The sequence below is a fragment of the Ptiloglossa arizonensis genome, chromosome 5 (assembly GCF_051014685.1).
Source record: "Ptiloglossa arizonensis isolate GNS036 chromosome 5, iyPtiAriz1_principal, whole genome shotgun sequence".
NCBI classification, from domain to species: Eukaryota; Metazoa; Arthropoda; class Insecta; order Hymenoptera; family Colletidae; genus Ptiloglossa; species Ptiloglossa arizonensis.
Genome location: NC_135052.1, coordinates 7609066 through 7630861, shown reverse-complemented (window position 1 = coordinate 7630861; position 21796 = coordinate 7609066). Strand labels below are relative to the sequence as shown.

At 27.7% G+C, this 21796-nt stretch overlaps 4 protein-coding genes across 8 annotated transcripts; 3 read left to right on the top strand and 1 right to left on the bottom strand.

Moving 5' to 3' along the window:
- Positions 1–72: 72 nt before the first annotated feature.
- Sa1 (stromal antigen) lies at positions 73–8847 on the top strand. Of its 3 annotated transcripts, none has more exons than XM_076310943.1 (20): positions 73–657; positions 753–958; positions 1169–1335; positions 1399–1577; positions 1690–1863; positions 1931–2135; positions 2211–2540; positions 2639–3244; positions 3318–3660; positions 3738–3971; positions 4055–4247; positions 4329–4515; positions 4599–4903; positions 4984–5195; positions 5273–5439; positions 5606–5657; positions 7490–7525; positions 7785–7919; positions 8008–8092; positions 8501–8847. In XM_076310943.1, exons 2-20 carry the CDS (start codon positions 780–782, stop codon positions 8516–8518), a joined length of 3807 nt encoding a protein of 1268 aa, XP_076167058.1. In that variant the 5' UTR covers positions 73–657; positions 753–779; the 3' UTR covers positions 8519–8847. The 3 variants fall into 3 exon arrangements, with proteins under 3 accessions (XP_076167058.1, XP_076167057.1, XP_076167059.1); XM_076310942.1 differs by having other exon boundaries at positions 7746–7919; XM_076310944.1 differs by lacking the exons at positions 7490–7525; positions 7785–7919; positions 8008–8092; positions 8501–8847 and adding an exon at positions 6528–7034 and having other exon boundaries at positions 75–657.
- A 47-nt stretch (positions 8848–8894) lies between these two features.
- Mud (mushroom body defect) lies at positions 8895–18028 on the bottom strand. Of its 2 annotated transcripts, XM_076310941.1 has the most exons (13): positions 17821–18028; positions 17477–17542; positions 15699–15760; positions 15309–15397; positions 15104–15165; positions 10885–15029; positions 10511–10809; positions 10242–10420; positions 10010–10164; positions 9788–9877; positions 9537–9599; positions 9333–9446; positions 8895–9205 (listed from the first exon to the last, which is right to left on the bottom strand). In XM_076310941.1, the coding sequence occupies exons 3-13, from the start codon at positions 15729–15731 to the stop codon at positions 9131–9133; spliced, it is 5304 nt and encodes a 1767-aa protein (XP_076167056.1). In that variant the 5' UTR covers positions 15732–15760; positions 17477–17542; positions 17821–18028; the 3' UTR covers positions 8895–9130. The 2 variants fall into 2 exon arrangements, with proteins under 2 accessions (XP_076167056.1, XP_076167055.1); XM_076310940.1 differs by having other exon boundaries at positions 17477–18028.
- On the top strand, positions 17577–19622 carry LOC143146557 (uncharacterized). Of its 2 annotated transcripts, none has more exons than XM_076310949.1 (4): positions 17577–18238; positions 18660–18864; positions 18961–19110; positions 19484–19622. In XM_076310949.1, the coding sequence occupies exons 2-3, from the start codon at positions 18664–18666 to the stop codon at positions 19099–19101; spliced, it is 342 nt and encodes a 113-aa protein (XP_076167064.1). In that variant the 5' UTR covers positions 17577–18238; positions 18660–18663; the 3' UTR covers positions 19102–19110; positions 19484–19622. The 2 variants fall into 2 exon arrangements, with proteins under 2 accessions (XP_076167064.1, XP_076167065.1); XM_076310950.1 differs by lacking the exon at positions 17577–18238 and adding an exon at positions 18324–18432.
- LOC143146556 (thioredoxin, mitochondrial) lies at positions 19622–20283 on the top strand. Its single transcript, XM_076310948.1, has one exon. It carries the CDS (start codon positions 19623–19625, stop codon positions 20049–20051), a length of 429 nt encoding a protein of 142 aa, XP_076167063.1. The 5' UTR covers position 19622; the 3' UTR covers positions 20052–20283.
- Positions 20284–21796: the final 1513 nt, after the last annotated feature.

The following is a 21796-nucleotide window of genomic DNA, read 5'->3' as shown; positions in this document are numbered from 1 at the left end:
ATTATTTCACTAGCGATAATAGATTGCCTTCTACGCAGCACGTGCAACTTGTAATTTAAATCGAAGCAAACCAATTTTCATGTATGCGATTTTTCCACCAAAAATTATTTTATAACAATATCGTATGAATGGTGGTTGTAATGTTGATTTTACAAAAAAAGTAGTAAAACACGTTAAGTTTTTTTATCGTAAGAAACGTTGAAGTTAAAGCAGTTTGAATCTATAGATGATTATTCACCTATAGGACGAATGCTACTTTAACGCGTTTTACAATATATCGGAATTCAAACGTATTATCCATTTTTGTTAAATGTTATTTTTTTTAATTCACGAGGAAAACATCGCGCGTAAAATTTAATCCTGTAAATATAGTTCAAAAATTAATCACAATATGTTTCGTTTTTCTTATTGGTCCGTTTTATTTTATATTTTGACAAGTAACCAATAACCATGTTTATTGGTGAATAGCTGTATGCATTGTAAGACCAACTACAAATATTTGCAAGAAGCCGGGGTTATTTGAAGAATTCTATCAATGTGGTTTTTCAATTTTATTGAACAGAATAAACATTTTAATTAAATGTAGTTACAAATTATAGAAACGTAAGGCTTCGTGAGTGTCCCTAATCCCCGCACTTACCGGGGAGTTTCTTACAGGTTCGAAACAGACAAAAATTTCACTTGTTTACAAATTCTGCTATGAAATATCAGATTTTTGTATTCATTAAATTTACAGGATATTTCTTTTGTAGGGATAATAATAAAAGAAGAGGCACAAAATGATGCACAGAAGAGGAGGTAAACGAATACGTATGGATGATCCAGTACCTCCGGAGTATGAGGCACCAATGACTCCAATGACTCCCATGAATGATAACTCTGGAGGAGAAGCAAATGAATCTTATTCTACTTATGCACCATATAGTCAAGCACCTCAAACACCTATACATAATCCAACGTAAATACAATGTTGTACATTTACTTATGATGTTGTTCTATATTTTTACACATAAATTTAAACATATTGAGCTTTGATTTGTATATTTTTACAATGTTAAATATTCATTATTTTAAGCTATATTATAGCTATTTTAAACATTATAAGCATTTTGTACTTTTAGAAAATGCATATAATATTGATAAATTTCATCGAATTATTTTCATTTAGCCCTGAACATTATTCATCTGAAAGCTATAGTTCACCTGGTACGTCACAGCATCAATATCAAGAACAAACAGGAAATTTTGAAAATCAATCTCAATTTGAACAACCAATGACACCAGCAACTCCAACGAATATGAGGATTACAAGGAATACACGTGCTAGATTACGTGGTATGTTTTAGAGTGATATTATATTTGTAATTAACTGTTATAAGTAACAATTATTATTTGTAGGAGGGCTAATACAGCAACCAAAATATAAAGAAATAGATACAGACTACATTCCAACTACTAGTAGTAGAGGAAGAGGAGGTGGTGGACGTGGACGTGGAAAGCGAACTCATCATTCACATAGTTTAGAAGATGAGGCTAGTCTTTATTATGTCATCAGGAATAATCGTTCTTCACTGACTGTATGTCATCTGTGAATGTTTAAAATAATTTTTGATATAATATTTTCAAATATAAAGAATAATGCAACAAATTTGAAAATTATATTTCTTTTCATATTGTTTTTATTTGTAGACTATTGTTGATGACTGGATAGAAAAGTATAAAAGTAATAGAGAAAATGCTCTTCTAATGCTAATGCAATTTTTCATTAATGCAAGTGGTTGCAAAGGTCGCATTACTTCTGAGATGCAAGCAACAATGGAACATGTGGCAATAATACGAAAAATGACTGAAGAATTTGATGAAGTATGTTAATATTGTTTTTTTGAATAGATGTTTATCATCTTTAATTAAATAATAATTCATAATATAGGAAAGTGGAGAATATCCATTAATAATGACTGGACAACAATGGAAGAAATTCCGTGCAAATTTTTGTGAATTTGTTCAGATTTTAGTTCGACAATGTCAGTATTCAATAATTTATGATCAGTTTTTAATGGATAATGTAATTTCATTATTAACTGGTCTTTCGGATTCACAAGTAAGAGCTTTTAGGCACACAGCCACACTTGCTGGTAAGATATACATACTTTTATATACTTATATACACATTTATGTACTTAAGAATATAATATTAATATCATTTACAGCTATGAAACTTATGACTGCATTAGTAGATGTTGCTTTGACTGTATCAATAAATTTGGATAATACACAACGACAATATGAAGCTGAAAGACAAAAAGCTAGAGAGAAAAGAGCTGCAGATAGGCTTGAATCATTAATGGCCAAACGAAAAGAACTTGAAGAAAATATGGACGAAATTAAAAATATGCTTACATATATGTTCAAATCTGTATTTGTACATCGTTATAGAGATACATTACCAGAAATACGTGCAATTTGTATGGCAGAAATTGGAGTCTGGATGAAAAAATTTCATCAAAACTTTTTAGATGATTCTTATTTAAAATACATAGGTTAATATGGTTTTTTCAACATTAAAATTTGTTCACAATACAATATTTATATGTATATATATATATATATATATATATATATCTATGTAATTTCACAGGTTGGACATTACATGATAAAGTTGGTGAAGTTCGATTAAAGTGTCTTCAAGCACTGCAACCATTGTATGCATCAGAAGAATTAAAAACTAAACTTGAACTTTTTACAAGTAAATTTAAAGATAGAATTGTTGCAATGACATTGGACAAAGAATATGATGTAGCAGTGCAAGCTGTCAAACTTGTTATCTCAATTTTAAAGCACCATAGGGAAATTCTTACTGACAAAGATTGCGAGCACGTGTACGAACTTGTTTATTCTTCTCACCGTGCTGTTGCACAGGCAGCAGGTGAATTTTTAAACGAACGATTATTCCGACCTGATGATGAAGCAGTAGCAGGTGTGAAGACTAAGCGTGGAAAAAAGCGTCTGCCGAATACACCACTTATTCGAGATCTTGTTTTATTTTTTATTGAATCGGAGCTTCATGAACACGGAGCATATTTGGTAGATTCTTTGATTGAAACAAATCAAATGATGAAAGATTGGGAATGTATGACAGATTTATTATTGGAAGAGGCTGGACCTGAGGAAGAAGCTTTAGATAATCAAAAAGAAACATCTTTGATTGAATTAATGGTTTGTTGTATAAAGCAGGCTGCTACAGGTAAGTTTTCGGTTTTGCATTTGTTTTCATTAAGTTGTATAGTAAATGAAACTTACTTTAATTTTCAAAATAGGCGAAGCTCCAGTTGGTCGCGGACCAACTAGAAAGATTTTGTCGGCAAAAGAAATGAAACAAGTTCATGATGATAAACAACGATTGACCGAACATTTTATACAAACACTACCTCTTTTACTTGACAAATATAGAGCAGATCCTGAGAAGCTTGCAAATTTACTTGCTATTCCTCAATACTTTGATCTGGATATCTATACCAAATCTCGACAAGAACAAAACTTGGACTCATTATTAAATAAGATTCAGACAATTGTAGAAAAAATGCACGATACTGAAGTTTTGGATACAGCCGCGAAAACATTGGAACATATGTGCATAGAGGGGCACGCTATTTTCACCAGGTAAAATTGTGTAACTCTATATTGTGAATATACCTTAAAGTAAATAAATATTTAATATTTAACATGTCTCAATGTAGGTGTGACGTAGCACGCTCAACATTAATCGATTCTATTGTAAATAAATATAAAGAAGCTATCGATGAATATAGAAATTTAATAGAAGGAGATGAAGAACCAGATGAAGATGAAATTTTCAATGTTGTACAATCTCTTAAGAAAGTTTCAATATTTTATTCTTGTCACAATATGAATCCGTGGGGAATATGGGATTCTTTGTATAAGGATATCGAAGATGCTAAAGATCCATCTAAGTACTAATATTATGTATATCATGCATATAAAATTTTCGAATACATAGAAATATCAGGTTCTCAAACAATAAATTTCATTACAGGTGTTTACCGCATGAGGCAGTTAAGTATTGCATAAGTGCGTGTTTCTTTGCAATTCTGTGGGGACAAAATCACCTCATGGAATCTGTAGATTCTGGAAATCGAGGTGAAGATGAATGTCGACAATTGAAGGAACGTTTACATTCTTTTATGGGTTCCATGCGTCACTTTGTTAGCGGTGATGGAACCGGCGCGGTAATTACTTTATTTTTGTTCTAAATATCTTTATTGATATATCACGTAAATAGTACATAATATTTGTTAATATTTTTTCAGCCTTCTCCACCAATTTTAAGAGAAGAAGCGTACAATACAATATGTGATTTATTGGTAGTTTTTTGTAATCAATTGACAACTCATTCTAATCCTTTGATGCATCAGTTAGTATATGAACCTGATCAAGCAATGCAAAATATGCTTAATCGGTTTATACAGGAATACGTATTTTTTGAAGAAGAAGATGGTATGTGATTGATGATACCTTTCTTGCGAATCTTTGTGTGAAAAATAGTTGATTAACCTAATGTACACATTTTGTATTTATAGATGAACATGATGAACATTCAAAGATTGAAGAGTTGCATAAAAGAAGAAACTTTTTGGCGGGTTATTGCAAGTTAATTGTATATAATATGATACCCACAAAAGCAGCAGCGGATGTGTTCAAACATTATGTAAAATATTACAATGATTATGGCGATATTATTAAAACTACACTAGGGAAGGCTAGAGATATTAATAAAACAAATTGTGCTTTGACTATGCAACACAGTTTGAATATTTTGTATAATGAAATAGTAGCTGAGAAAGGCAAAGTGAATAGAAACAGTGAAGAATTTACTGCTATAAAGGTTTGCATCTAATTATATCATCATAAGATTGAATATACATGTACAGATACAAATTCATGTTGGTATTGGACATATTTCAGGAACTCGCAAAACGATTTGCTTTATCGTTTGGCTTGGATGCGGTAAAAAATCGTGAAGCCATTACTGCTTTACATCGAGCGGGTGTTCTTTTCGCAATCACTCCACCAGACGGTATAGAACAAGATCCTACTGGTCCACCACCAAATTTATCTTTCCTTGAAATTTTATCTGAATTCACAAATAAACTTCTTAAACAAGATAAACGTGTCGTGTAAGTAAAATTTTTATTTGCAACTTTCTATATTACTTTTATTTTTATTATAACTAATTTTTATATTTATATTGTAGATTAAATTTCCTCGATAGAAGACTACAAGCTGGAATGCCTTCCTCGCGGGGAGAGGATTGGCAACCTTTACTTTTGTACAGAAACAGTCTTTTACACGGCGAAACAGATCAAGTTCCAGTAACAAGTAAACGTGCTTACACGAGACGTAAAAAGGATCATTTAGCTGGTACGTTGATATATTTTATACGAATTTAAAAAGTGCAAATCCACATACTTGAATTGGAATTTTCAAAGATTCATTTTTTAAACTTTAATATATTTTTATTCATGTACAATCTTGAATTTTTTGTTTACATTAAAACGTAGTTATTAATTATCAAAAATCTTTACAGAAGAAGAAGAAGTAGATGAGCCTGAAGAAGGTTCTGATCATGAATTTTCGGGGTGAGTTGGGTGTTCACACTAAACTAATACAGAGTAATATATTCCTTACATTTTATTTATTGAAATCATTATAAAAGTAGAACAGTTACATACTTGCAAGTAATCGCTATATGTAATACTTCATAAAAGTCTAATGAAGTCTTATTAATCTACAATTTTAAATGTAGATTAAAATAGCAAGCTTTTTTTTGCTTTGAAAATATAATTTATGCTATGAATGATGAACACTTAAGATAGTTTTAGTATTGCAAATTTAGTTACTATAGTTACATGCTTACGTAGTTATTTTAATTCACATGTAATGTGCACATTTCTTTCACTATTATTAACATTGCACTGTAATATTGTTGAATGCTAAAACAAATCCGTATTATCAGTAGTGTAATTACTAATAAAACTATTTTTCTCCTTGCTGTATTTTATCTTGTGTTATTGCTTTGTACTACATGCTTTACTAAATTGTATCTGTTACTGTAAGACGTCATATTACTATCAAGCATTGAAAATGTAGAAAATATCTTAAATTAAACATAAAATATTTAAAGTTGCAAAGCAAATAATTTTATCAATTTGTGAAAAGTATTTTATGTGAGAATATTATTTGTGATATGATTTGCAGTGCAGCATATTGTCAGCATATTAATATTTTAATTTTTATTCTGTGTATATTAAGTTTTAATTGTTTAATCATTTGAGAGATCCTTAAAAATGAAATATTCTTTAAATAATAGTGGTTTCCCCTTTTATCATCTAATTGCATGCTTGTGCTTAATTTATTCATAAATACTTATTACCATTGGCGTCTTTACGTACATCATAAATCTGTTGTGTTCGCATGGGTAGTAATCTTTTATGAATCGCTTGTTGCAGGCTACCTGATCGTTATTCAAGCTAAGAATTAGACTTTTTAGCAAAATATATAATATATGTAATCATATAAGGGGCAAAAATTGTATAAGGAATTGATGAGGTCTATTGTTCTTGGTGCCTGTTTTAAAATCAACTTTCAAACTAGTGTAAGGAATTAACAAGAATATATATGTAATATTGTCAAGTTGTATAAGGAATCAATGAAATCTATTGTTCTTGGTTCCTACTTTTAAAGCAACTCACCTTCTATAAACTAGTATAAGGAAAATAAGATAAAAATGCACAATAATAATATTGTTGAAATAATGAAACGATAATATTTTTGGAACGCCTGACAAAAAAGTACATAGAGAACGATGTGTGTTCTGTTGAACCTAAGAACTTAAAAGCAAGTAAGTCTAAAATACTTTGTATTCTGTTTATATATTGATAATATACAAATTGGTAATAGATACGATGAACATGTGATATTAATTAAAATAAGACCCTCTTCTCCCATAAGTTCCTGAATCCTGCTTTATCAAAATTTTAAATCCATAGCGATTAAGTTATGCTGCACTTTGTACAGCTTTTTTCTTCTTGAAATTTGCAGGAAATGTGACAGAATTAACCCATCATTTTACATTTCCTGCTTATCATCGAATTCTTACATTTTGTATTTTTTAACACGCCGTTCTCTATAATCACCGCAATATTCTAGACATGTTTCTAGGTATTTGGTTTGTTAATACCTGGGTTAATTCTACGAATTTTGCTCGGATACTTTATTGTTCCTTCGGATGTAGTGACGGAATGCAATAATACGTATGTACGTGAAGTGTAATTCTGTAATATATGTGTATGTCGTATCACATGGACCATGCGTGTGAAAGTACGAAGAGTTACTTAATATCAAATTTTTGTCCCTTTACTTATGAAATTAGCTCCGACGAATTTCCATCAATAAAAACTTGTTCTTTCAGCAAACACAAGAAGAAACGCGGTCCAAGGAAACACCAGTGAGTAACTTATATCATTCTATATTTTATATTTTTAAGTTGTCTTCTTCCTGAGTAGATTAAACATAGATTTTTATTTGTATATAAAGAAATCATTTTAAAGAATATTAAACGAAAAAATAATGTAAAACTATTCCATTTAAGTAGTCAGAAATGGTATTCGTAAAATTTGAATGTCATGCACCTTTTGTAGTACCATTAGTTTGAATCTTTATTTCAGATTAGCCGTTAATAAAGTATCAATAACTCGTGGATCTAGGGCTGCTGGCTTTTATGAAACCAGCGATACTACACAGATGCAGACGTCTCCAACGGCAATCATTGAAGATGCATCGACCAGTCCTTCTCAAGATATAGATAATAAACTTAAGACATTGCAGATTCAATCGAGGTCGTAAGTAGTCAATTTTCCTGACTCAAGAGATTTAAATATTTTTTATCGACCCAGAATTGCTTGTAACGATGTTAGTTATTTATTTTAGGCGAAGAAGTCAAGACCATGCGGAACCAAGAGAATTAAGAAGAACCTCTAGAAATTCTGGTCGCTATGTAGAAGGTCAATACATGGTAAGTTATAATAATTTGCAATTGAGAAACGCGTACGTATAATTTATAAAATGTATAATACTAAAATTATCATACATTAGTTTTTTGTAATGACTATTTAATTATAATTCGTATATATAATTATAATTAAAAAGATTAATATAGAAAAATTACGATATACGTTTTTAATTATAATATTTTTAAATACAGAATCGAAATTTATTTTACGAACGTTGATATATTAAATCTGTTTTTAACATCGTCTAGTATCATTGAAAACTAATACTGCAAAGTAAAATTTAAAATATTCCATTATAAAATTATATTAATTTAATAAGCTGTATTGCCAAATTAAAAAGTATTTCGAAATTGAAGAAATTTTATATCATTATAGTTCTTCATTAAAATAACGAAACATCTTTGTTATAGGAATCTGATTCCGAATAATGAAGTACAATACAAAAGAATACATTGCATCCAAGATGGAAGTATTCCCAGAGGAGGTGATTTGTGATACATTTATAATACATGTATCAGATTGAATAGGTTTCAGATAATGTAATACATAGAACTTATTCAATCAGCTACATATACAATATAAAAGAACAGAACTTCTGATCGATCATCGAGTTTCATTTTACGTTGAGAATTTACTACAAGTATTCTTTAAAACATTCTTATAAAATATTTTTGTTATTTAAAATCACATATTTTTTTTTTGAGTTCACCATATTGTATTACATGACGTACCATACATTTCGTAACATTGGCGTTTTTATATCAACAAAACTTTTAAATATTATTGTTACTATAAAACTATTTAATGAATTGTCTAAATAAATGACTATAATGCATAAATTATGAATATATTTTTCTTGTATACTTAAATTGCCTACTATTAAAAACATTATAATTCTATTTTTTTCTGTACAATTCGTATATAACTTGATATAAAAAATGAATTTAGGAAAAATAGTTGTTCTATTATAGTTACAAATGTTATTATTATTATTATTATTATTATTACTATTATAAATACTTCGCCTTACGTGATTATTCTTATCTATCACTCGTGCCACGGTATTTGCGGAAAATGCTACTTCTCCTACGACCTCTTGGTGTTACTGCAACATTCTATTAAAATAACATCGCACATAGTTTTATGGTTAATTTTTAAATTTAAAACAAATTTGAGTCTAATAAATTATTTTGATGTAATATAATATAGAATATAGTACTAAATAATATCTTTTATCCTTACTTCGTCTTGACGTTTTGAAGTGAATAGACTTTTCAATGTGCGTGGTGTAGTTGTTGCTCTGTCTTTATTTCTTTCTCTTAATATCCTTGAACTTGGACTCTTCAGATCACTAACCTTCAATTTTAGAGAAAACATAAGAAATAGATACTTAGATCAAGTAATATTTACTTTTGTACAAATACATTAGTATTACAACTGACTTACTTGTAATGATGCTCTTCCTCCATTTTTACTGGGGGTTGGAGGACCAGGCTTTTTATATGATGTCTGCAGCAAATAAATTGACATTTACCTTAATAAATAATAAACAAACCCCTATGGATTTATATGTAAATTTAATGTTTTCATAATGGATTCTTTTATTATGATTTTTCTTATTTTTATAAATAAATATTAGCAAAAGTAACTGGAGGTACTGAAAATCTATTACTTATTCGTAGGTCTAAGATGCTTACCTGAGTTCTATCCTTTTTTTTAGCTTTCTGTTCAGGAAGTAAACTCTGACTTAAACTATCATTAAATACTTCATCTGGTACTGAGCCTGTCTATAATTAAATTTAGGATTTTATGTATGGAAACATAAGCATGGTAATGCAATATACAAAATACATGAAACACATGAAAAAAAAAATATATATATATATATATATGATTTGAATCTAGTATTTATTGCGTACTTTAATTTCTTCTTCTGTAAATGGTAGAGGATGACATTGCATTTCAGCAGGATATGAAGATTTCAAATGCGGTTTACAAAGGGCATTTCTTTTTTTCAAAATAGATAATCGATCTGTATCGATGTCGAACGAAGAATGACTATTTTTCATGTCAGCTATAAAATTAAATTCATGTTATTAATTATCAATCATTTTAAAAATTACCTTATTTAATAAGTTTGTTTTAATTTACTTAAATAATTGTTATCAAAAATTTCTCCCTCTTCATCCTCTGCATTAAATGCATAGCCCATTGTTTGTATGCTCCTAATACTACATCTTCTTTCATAAGTAGTTTTTTCCTGTATTAGTGCAATTTTATGTAGAATTTCTTCTTTATTTTCTCCTGATATTAAATCTTTTTTTTCGTATCTGAAATAAGAAATTTTTTACAATTTCTGTACAATATCAGAATAGAAATTAACTTTTAATTATCAATTATTATAATATAATCATTCTTACTTAGAACTTTTGTGTTCTACAGAAGAAACTATCTGTTGATCCAAATTCTTATATTTAGCTTTAAGTTCAGTTAACTCTTTATGTAATTTTTCCTTTTCTTGTTGTTCCCTCAAAAGTTTCTCTCCAACATTCCAAATTTGTGAACTCATACCAGCAACATGTGCTTTGTACTTGCTTAATTCATTCGCTTGCTTACGGTACTGTATTTCCATTTTTTGTTGTAAAGACTCCAATTTTTCTTGTACACATTGTTCTTGCTCTCTATTTAACTTTGTTATTTCTTCATTATATGCTGTTTTCTGTAATATGTATCACAGAAACAAGCAAATCATAATGAATCCAAAAATAAAACCTATTATTATATATATGCTTACCATATTGAGTTTAATTTCATCAAATTTAATTTTATATTTATCATAAATATCTTGCAACTGATTATCGATGCTTTCTTTCTTCGGCCGCTTGCTTAATTCAATGTTTTCTTCATGCAACTTTAAAATTTCTTTTTTTGATTCCATTATTTCTATCTTTAAATCTTCTGTGTTCTTCAATGAAGCTGTCTGTAATTCTTCCATCTTATTCTTAAGTTCATCAATATGACCTTCTAATTTTATGTTTTTGATACGTGCACAGTCTAACTTGCTTCCTAAATTATTCTTTTCTTCTATTAACTCATTAACTTGTGACTGTAATTTTTTCTCTATTTCAGACTGATATTTTCTTTCATCAGATTTGAAGTTAATCTCAAACGAAGTAACTAAATTAGAAAAATCGTCTATTTCATTTTCAGATTGAATAATATTTTTTTTTAATATTATACTCTTCTGTAGCTCCACTTCCATTACTGCTTTTTCGGCTGAAAAATTATCAAAAGAAATATCGAAAATTTGTTCATTGTTTGTTGGATTCAAATAAGTGTTCTTTAATATGTGTTCAGTCCATAAAAACTTTTGCCACAAAATAGTGTGCAAAGACTTCACATTCTGCATATGATAAACATTATGCTTTGATAAGGTATTTTCAAGGTGTCTTTTTTTGGCTTGTATGTGCTTTAATTCATCGCATACAGATTCATTTATAATAAAGATATTATAGAATTTTGTTAATAAATTATCCCACTTTTGTTTTAATTCATTCAAAGATACATCTAAATCCTCTCTTGATTGTATAAAATTTTGTAAAGAATTACTCAACAATTCTTTATGTTCAATAAGATCATTTAAATGTTTAATGTGTTTTACTTCCACACTCTGTAGTTCCTGCACCTTATTTTTATACAATTTAATTTCTTCACATTTTGTAACATAATTATCTCTAACTGCTTTTTGATTCTGCAAGGTTTCATTTAAATTTGTATTTATATTAAATAAATGTAAAATTAATTTACGCGATGCCTGAACTTCATTAATAGATGTTCTTACAGTATTTAAGATATCATTAGTGTTTTCATCATCTGTATACGCAAAATCGTACTGAATATCAGTATCAGTATACAAATTTTCATTATTCAGACTTGCCTTTACTATTACTAATTTTAAATCACTTATTGTGTATTCTAACTTTTTGCAAATCTGTACAATATCTAACTTCTTTGTATCTTCAGTTTTACAGTATTCTTTACTTTTGTTATGTTCATTTTTTTCTTTCTTTAATAACTCTTGTAATTCTTCCATAGACTTCACTTGCTTATATGATTCAATTTGTAATTTGGAGTTTGTGCTTTGCAGATTTTGGCATAATGATCTTTTATCGTTTAATTCTTTATGTAGTACACTTTTTGATTCACACAATTCTTTCTGTATCTGGTCTAATCGTAAACATTTGTCTTTTAAGGCTTTTTCTTGAGCCATCAAAACTGCATCTTGATTGGTTTTTACTTCTTGAAAATTCAAAATGACTTCTTTCATTTTCATTTCAGAAGCAAATGTTTCTTTTGATAATTGTTTAAATTTGTTTTGTACAAGTTCCAACGTTTCTTGTTTTAATTTTGCCTCTACATTTACTCGATCCAAGTCATGATGTTGTTCTAACAGCTTAGTTTCCAATTCTTTGATAACATTTTTCATTTCAGATTCTACTTCCATTTTTCGGTGACTAATATGTTCTTTTTCTACTTTAAGAGAAGTAATTTCTTCCATTAAATGATCAATTGTATCATTTTTGAGTTTTAATTGACTTGACATATTACATGTTTCCTGTTGAGATAATTTAAGTTTATCATTAATATTATTTAAATCAAGTAGAATTTGTTCACTTTGAGATACAAGACTGTTTTGTTGTTTTTCAAGTATTTCATTTGTTTCTTCAAGTTTTTTCAATTTTTGCCCAGAATCTATTAATTTTTCTTTAGTGTTTATTAATTCTGTCTCTAAATCATTTATTGTTTGTTTATGATTTGATACATTATTTTTCAATGTCGTGTTTAAATTTCGACTATCTTTCAATTCTTTTTCATTGTCTGCAAGTTTATCTTTAATTTCTTTTCTGTAAAGTTGTTCTTTAGTGAAATTATTATACATCATTTTATAAGCATTTAAAATATTTATAATAGTTTCTTTATTTTGTTTTTGGCTTTCATTTAATAGATTTAATATATTTTTCTTTGTTAAACAGAATTCTGTTACAAATGTATTAACATTTTGTTTTAACATCTTTATACTTACTGCAGAAGATTTTAATAATACATTTTTTTTAATCACTTCTTCTTTTAGTAAACATACATCGTTTTCTAAAACTTGTTTTTGAAGTTGAATTTGTTTTAAACATAAAATTTCTTTAGAATATTGTTCCACATTACTAGTAAGTTCGTTAATTTTTATTACATGTTGGGCAACAGTTTCCTCCAGTTTTGATATTTTCAGAATATTTTGTTTGTCCTTTTCTTCCACTTCAAATATTTGTGACTGATCATGTTGTGCTTTTAATTTTATTTCTTCCATTGCATTCTTTAATGATTTAAATTCTATTTCTTGTAATGTATATTTTGTATCAAAATTATATAATAATGTTCTAAGATATTCTACAAGCTGAATAGTTGTTGCATCATCTAAATTATTATTTTTGCTATCATTAGTTCCTAAAATATGAAGTACAATTTCTTTTAAATTCGTATTGCAACTTTCAATAGAAGTTTTATATAAATTATTTTGATGTGTTAAATTTTGAATAATTGTAATATTTTCATGTGTCTGTGATTTTGTTTCTATAAGTACATTATTTAATTTCATATTAATTACATTTTCATTATGTAAGGATTTCTCTACATTTTTAATTGTTTCTTTTAAACTATCTATTTCAGTATTTAAAATAATTTTAGATTTTTCGATTTGTGATAAAGATTCTTTCTGAGAGGTACATAAATCTTCCAAATTTTGATTTTGATTTATGAAAAATGTTTTTTCTTCTTCTAAGAATTTAGTCTTATTTAAAGCTGTATTTAATTTAGTTTCCATATCTTGTAACATTACTGTTTTTTCTTGTAACTGTTGTGTAACACTTTTATAGTTTTGATTTGTAATTATTAACTTTTCATTTAAAACGTCAAGCTGAGTTTGTAATAACGCAGATTCTTCTTTTGCTTCTTGTAATTGAATGTCAATTACCAAACTTAAAGGTTCGCTACTATTTAAAGGTGATAAAGATGGACTTAAGGGTGCAATGCCATCGATTTCAAAACTTTGTTCTGTATTACCCGTTTTGTTATATTCTTTTAAATGAGTATGTAATTCCTCATTAGTCATTTTAAGATTCATTAGCTCTCTGTCCTTATTTTCTCCCTGAATCTGCAAGTTTTCTAAAGACTTTTCACAATTTTCTACCTTTTCCTTAAAATATTTGCATTGCTTTTCTATACGTGCTAATTTATTTATTAAGGTATCATTTTCTATTTCGAGTTTATCTATTTCACATTGTTTTTGCACTAGTTTGTCTTCTAAATGGTCTACTTCCTTTCTGTAATATTGCTCACGATCTACAGTATTTTTATCTTTTTTACAAGATTGTGGAGTATATGATTTCATTGTTTTTTCTCGTAAGGCTTTTATTTCTGCAGCTTTTTCTTGCAACTTTTTTTGTAGGTTTTGAATTTCATTTTGCTGTATTTGTATATCTTCTTGTAAATCACCTTTTTCAAATTTTTCCATTTCTAGTTGACTCTTCAATTTCCTTAATTCACGATTTCTTTCATTCAATAGTCTATAGTTTTGCACAGATTGTGCAACAGGAGAGTTAAAAAATTCTTTTAGAGATTGCATCTTTGGTGTTACGGGTGTTTTTGGTACATTGTCTTCCAACTCAACAATTACTCCTCTTAATAACTCTCTATTTATACGTTTTTCATAAGGAATAATCATTTCAAGAAATGTTTTAATTTTGAGTTGGGTTTCATGTTTTAATTTGTTACACATTGGTTCATAAAATAATGGTTCATGTTGACAAACATGCAATAAAAATAAAGAAGCAATGTCCATTTGGTCCATTTTTCCAAAATATTCGTCAAATTTAAACTCTGGATAATTATCTATACAAAGTACATTAAAGTATATTCTAATTATATAATCAAGTACAACAAATATTTATTATATGTTTACATACCTTGTAAAAATGTTGTAACAATACATTGTGTATCTAAAATTTCTTTATGTCCTTTCCATGAACTATAAAATAAAATAGAATTTGTATCAATAAACATATACTAAGCAAATTAATATTGTACAGATACACCTCATGTTTATGTCATAAACAAAATTTACTTTAACCAATATTTCAGATAAACCTGATTAAAAAGAAAAGTACTTACCACAATTCAATTAATTTTTTGTAAAATTCCCCATCTTCTAATTCCTTTAGATCTTTGATATTTGTTTCCGATACGTTTAAGCAATTGAGCTAAAAATATTACTCATTTGTATTTTATTTTGAAATATACAATAATGTACATTATACTTAAGATATGCAATTTACAGACAATTTAATATGATCATAAAAACTACAAACTTTTTGTAACTATAAATAAAATTTGTTATTATAGTATATGATGAAAATATATATTAGTAGAATAAGAATTCAAATTTTTGTTCACTCTTTAATTATGTTTATCATCATTTGTTTTGGAATACCAAATAGCTTACATTACTGAAACGTAAATTAATTTCTCATACACTTTGATTTATGTAATATTTTTACTTACCCATTCCAACATGATTTGGAGCCATGCTTTCATGATTTTTTAAACAAAATACGTAATTACAACTGAAAAAACGGTAATGGCAAAAATTTAAATAGTTTGTTTGTGTCTTAACGTTTCAGGGAAGATACGTTTAATTTCAAACAACTACTGCTTCTTCACTTCGCAGGAAACAAAGTGTTTCTCTAAGGGTACAACATAAATTTCCCTAATGTTTTTTAAAGTCCCTAGAAGTTTTTGCAAATAAGCATAATCCGATAATAGTAATTTGTACCACGTGAAGGAAAATCACTAAGTTCAGCTACCTTTTATTCACGGAACGTTTTTAGCGTTGCGCAAATTAACACTAAATGATGCTATTTTAGAGTAAGAATTAGTTTTTCATCAAACTTATGATAGATAAATGAAAGTATTTTTAATCCAATCTTGATGGAATAACGTACATACATATGTACGAGTCATATAAATCGCTATGAAATAATAGTGTTATATCAATAACTTCATAATATTAAAAGATTCAAATAAATTATCGTATTATTATATTTTCAGAATGAATTGTTATGTGTAAGTATATATAACCATAGTGGACAGAGAGCACATAATGGGCTAAACACTATAAATCGTAAAATTTCCCTCATCACTAAATAATTAATGCAAGAGACGCGTTTCATGGGTTCCATACTTTGGACAGCTTCGGAGAGTCGAGACAACAGGACATTATGAAGTTTCTTCTTTCGTTCTCAAAAGATTTAAAGTTTAATTTGTGAGCGACTGCTTGACTATCGTTTATGTTTGGAAGCAAAACTACTTACGATTCACATAATGTAAAAAAGTGTTAAAATATTCATTGTATAAACGAAGAAAAATGTTAAAATATTTTTTTTACGGACAAATACGTTTTAAAACTTTGATTACGTTTTGTCTATTAAAAAACAGATTTGTTTAGAATGTTGTTAATACGATTATATCCAAATGGCTGAATGAATTTCAACGAAACTTTATATTTGAGTTTTATATTCTTATCTTAACATTTGATTAGACTTTGGGTAAATATATGTAATCAGTTCAGATAAAAGTTATTTTGTGTACTTTTTTGATAATTTCAATATATACTCGTTATTTATAAAAATTATTTAAAGAGTTCTAAATAAATCTTAAACAGACTAATTTTGGATAAAAACATTAAATAAATTGTTTCTCTATCTTCCCTAATAATGATGAAATTTAATCAAATCTTTATTGCACACTTGAACCACATCAATAAGATAGACCATAAATATTTTACAACAGTACTGTGACAAACGATCCGTTTGCAAAGGATTAATGAAAAAGAATAAATATTTAAAAACAGAAATTGGTCAAAATGAGAGAGTCCATTCTTCGCTAGTACCATGCACGCTGCAGTTTTCCTTTTAGCTCTGGAGATTAGACACCTTTCGCTATTTGTCCAGTTAGCATGCTACTATAATCACAGATGACATAATAGATGTTTTACTTTACGAGAGTTGATGTTCCACCTGAAATACCGACCTCATAATAATATATCAGTGGTTTTCTAGTGACTTCTTTATTTAAAAAAGATAATTTTAAGAACTATATTCAACTGTACCACTGAAGTCGGTAAAGCTGGTAAAAGTAGAAAACTTGTTCCTATATATAATGAGGTTCTATCAATCCTCTCATCCTCAAAAAATATTTTAACAATGAGTTCCACTCATTTCCACAAATAAAGCTTGACAAATTTTAACAACATGAAAGAATATTTTCAAAATTTGAATTACCTTTAACCTTAATAAAATTTTCCAAGTCCCATCTTCTTTCAGACCTATTTTGTAATGCCTTATATTCTAGGAAAGGAACAATCGTACAATTATTTTTCCGTAAAGATTGAGGTATGAAAGTGATATGTCGTTAATTTGAGCAGGTCCAAATTATGTTTAGTTTTAATTTTCACATTTAATAGTGCTGAGATATTATTCTAATTCGAATCGATAACGGTAAAAGTGACATAGGAATGATAAGAAGATTCGTGAACCTCCGATCTGTTCTGACACACGTGATACCCAACGCATTAAAAGGATCAAAAATAATTTAGAGAACCAAAAATGAAAAATTTGTTACGCACTTGGGATAATTACATAACAGATTTTCTTTACTTTCTTATAACATGAATAATTATACGAAAAAAATGTGAAACTTTTTCATTTTAAATCTTAAATATCACTTAGAAAATTGTGCTAGCAAAATACATTACAATTAATCCTTAAGATACATGGAAAGACGGATACATTATTTGTCGGACCTACGATACACTCCTAACCAGAGTGCGAACCAATGAGATCTGTCAGTCACGTGGTTTTGTTTATCTCAAGCAACTCATCATATTGCACAAATATAGATACTATCACAGAACTTGTGAGAATCAGTTATTATCAGTTATTGTTTGTGGCCCTCTAGTGGTTAGTTTGGAAGATATTGCTACAAATGTTCGTTAATGTGCAGTCAATATACGTTAAATGCTAGCAATAATTTATTGTTAAAAGGTATAGCTTATAGCACATTTTTGTGCAAAATATTAATGATTTTAAATTCTGTTATAGATAATTACTTTTAATAAATCGCGTTGCATGGCACATTGTAAAATATGAATTAAAGTATACATTTTACATTTTATTTAGTGAAGAAAGTTACTTGTACAGAAATATATGTAATTTTAAATAGTTGTAGATTTATATGGGTGAATAAAATAAAAATTCGTTAATTTACTACTTATGTTCTAAATTTAATTTTTGAAAAATTTACTAAGTTATTGATTAAAAATTTACTAAGATCATTATCTTTAGCGATTTTCACATTATAATTTTCTTGTATTTGTGATTAAGTAACAGAATCATATATAAAAACATTGAAGATTATACATAAATCCTAAAAGACGAGTATACATTTTAGTTTCTCTTTTTTTAGTGGTATGACTAATTTGATATTTGGAGTTGGTATAGGATTATTCCTTATTCTGATTCTGTGGGCTGTGGCTTTATTTGTATTTATTATCACTTTACATGTTGAAAAGAAGATTGGTGCTGTTGCTATATTGATTGTTAGCATAAGCACAATTACTTTAATTCTTTTACCCCGAGCATCTGAGAAACATACTTCTACAGAGAAAAAGGTATGCAAATGATTATTTTATAACAGAAAATTAACATACACTTGTATTGCTGTTTATGTATAAAATAACTACATAGAAAAATAATATTTTTTACAGATATATGATCATTTATATATCTGGCGTATTCTATTACTTGTGCTGTTGGTTGTATCTACTATCATTGGCTTGGTAGGATGTATTAAATTTGCATTAATAAAACCTATCAAGGCAGCTCGAATAACTAATTGGATTTTTTAGATATTCGTAGTAAGTATCATTTAATATAATTTAAAAAAATGTATGTATTTGATTATCCATTACCAAATAATACAGATTTCAAAAATAAATTCTTTCTTGGTTGAATTAATAACTATGTACTATTTTGATAATAACAATCAAATATTATTATTAGTAGCATAGACTGATGAAACTATTAATAATCTAGAACAAAATACCATAATGTGTTTCTATTATATAGACAGTTAAAATTATTCAAAAGTATTAATAATGTCATTTAGTTATTATTATTACAATACATGATTTTTAATTCAGGCAAACATAGTATCTTCTGCTGTAATTTTAATACAAATGAATAATACACAGGAGGAATTAATTTTTCTTATTTCTATATAACTTTCAGAACTTATTGACAAAATAGGAATGTAGGCACATATGACTGTTAATTCCTATTGATTATGTGCAGTGACTGGAAAAGGGTACTTTAATCTTTTTCCAATTAATACATTTTTGTCGCTTGTAAAATAGACATAAAAGTAAAAATGCTGCGCAGCACTGCTAAACTTTCATCAATGTTGGTGCGAAGTGTTTCTCTGTCCCGTCAGAAGAATAAACGATTTGAAATAAATAACAATAGTGAGTTTGTTAGTAAGGTAATGAATAGTTCAGTACCTGTTATTGTAAATTTTCATGCTGAATGGTGTGATCCTTGTAAAATACTCACACCTAGGTTAATAGATCTTATAGAACCAATGGATACATTAGATCTTGCCATTGTAAATTTAGAATCAAACCCAGAATTAGTACACATCTTTGAAGTAAAGGCTGTACCAGCTGTTATAGCAATTTCAAGTGGATTGGTTGTTGACAAATTTGTAGGGTTAGTTGATATGGACATGATAGAAAATTTAATACATAAACTTACTCACACTCCTGCTTTAAATTCTAAAGATGGTAAGAGAGAAATTTAAACAAGTGCATATTACAGTTGTATATTATGTAAAACTATTTCAATAATTAATTAATTGCATTTTTGCAATTTGTATTGTGCTATATAATTTCATTTCAGTAAGCATTAATATTAGCCTGACATTAAATTGTGTCTTGAAAATTGTATACAGTTCATTTATTATCTAAATATTATAGAATAAATCTTCAGGAGTAATTACATGTCTTAAACATAAACTATAAAATTAAATGGAAAATTTAATTGTATTAAAAAGCTTCATTAACTTACATTAAATAGTATAAAAACTTATAAACAGAACCATAGTTCCAAAAAAAAAATAATCATATTTGCTATTATAAAATTAAATAAAGATTTTAAATTTTCTATACATTTTTGACACTGATTAGAATTTTCACAGCAGGCATATTTTTTTATTTCTAATGAAGAAATGCTAGGATAAAATATAAAATTACTGTATCTAAAAAGATAATGTATTCTCATTTATTATTTATAATTTTTATAATAATAACTTGTTAATTACTTTACAAACTCTTGGTAATGTTTTATATGTGTCAATTATATTATAACATGATTATAAAATGATTTTTTAAACTGATTGTGTATTACATAGTACAATACATTGTAATAATTAAGATTAACGGCCTTTTTGATCTACAGTGTCATCATACTAGCAGTACTTATTAAACTAATTCTAATGTTAAAACTGAAATATATTTCAAGGTACTCGCTTTTTTGCATAATTACTATCGCTACTTAAATATCTCATATTGAAATACAGTTAGTGGGATTAATTTTAGTGATCTCAATAAAATTTATTTAAAGCACATTGTGCAACAAAGCTAACAATCATATAATGTTAAATAGTGAATGCAAATCTAAGATATTAAAACATAATAGATGCAGGAATTATAAACAAATTGTTGCCCAATCTGATTTTTTGTTCCATATTTATTCTGCATTATAAAATAATTCTGTACAATCTATGTATGAAAGTACTGTCGATTGCAGATAGTAGGCCAGAGATTTAATAAAGATCGTTTAATCCATGTATTCCCTGGAGAAAGAGATTTTTGTCCCTTGGCAGCAAGTGATACATAAATGTATACCAACAATTAAAGGACTACCTAAAAATTTTTTTATCAGTCAGGTGCTTTCGAGAGACACCATGATAAGGCAATCCTGTGATTCCTTGGTTACTTGCAAAATTGTTCATATTTTATGCCAAATATATTTGATGTACTCTTTCTTCTTTATTTAATTGTAAACAAGATAGTATCATATATTTTTGCAAGCAACCCTGTCTTTTTTATTATTTTAATAAACAGTACACACACTTTAAATTTCTTTAACAGTTGCAGCAAAACAAATAAATTTAAAATAACCTTATACGAATATATACAAAACTAGGAAAGAACGTTTAATAAGTCTTTTTTTAAAAGAAAAATGATAATAAATTTATTTTTCTTTTGTAGATAAATATTGTGGTGCCTTTACGCATGATAAGTTTTTACATGGCATATGGTTTCATTCTATGATAATGTTTCATTATTATAATGTATTAGCTTCAGTGGAAATTATAACGGAATACATATCAAATGTAAATACACCACTGTGTTCATCATGATTTTCATACAATAAAGATATACAAACCAAGTTGTTCGAGTTATATATAACACTGCTATTAGTGTACCGATATGTTCTGTAGAGCCGACTTTCATGGCCCCACAAAATTACATGTTCAGTAAA

Excerpts from the sequence above, each read along its gene's own strand:
- Sa1 (XM_076310942.1), top strand. The coding sequence starts at position 780 with ATGATGCACAGAAGAGGAGGTAAACGAATACGTATGGATGATCCAGTA. Across the intron at positions 3,661-3,737 it reads GGGCACGCTATTTTCACCAG|GTGTGACGTAGCACGCTCAA; the intron begins GTAAAATTGTGT and ends GTCTCAATGTAG. Across the intron at positions 5,440-5,605 it reads TAAAAAGGATCATTTAGCTG|AAGAAGAAGAAGTAGATGAG; the intron begins GTACGTTGATAT and ends AAATCTTTACAG.
- Mud (XM_076310940.1), bottom strand. The coding sequence starts at position 15,731 with ATGAAAGCATGGCTCCAAATCATGTTGGAATGG. Across the intron at positions 15,030-15,103 it reads TGTTACAACATTTTTACAAG|ATAATTATCCAGAGTTTAAA; the intron begins GTATGTAAACAT and ends TACTTTGTATAG. Across the intron at positions 9,878-10,009 it reads TTACAGAAGAAGAAATTAAA|ACAGGCTCAGTACCAGATGA; the intron begins GTACGCAATAAA and ends ATTTAATTATAG.
- LOC143146557 (XM_076310949.1), top strand. The coding sequence starts at position 18,664 with ATGACTAATTTGATATTTGGAGTTGGTATAGGATTATTCCTTATTCTG. Across the intron at positions 18,865-18,960 it reads ATACTTCTACAGAGAAAAAG|ATATATGATCATTTATATAT; the intron begins GTATGCAAATGA and ends TATTTTTTACAG.
- LOC143146556 (XM_076310948.1), top strand. The coding sequence starts at position 19,623 with ATGCTGCGCAGCACTGCTAAACTTTCATCAATGTTGGTGCGAAGTGTT.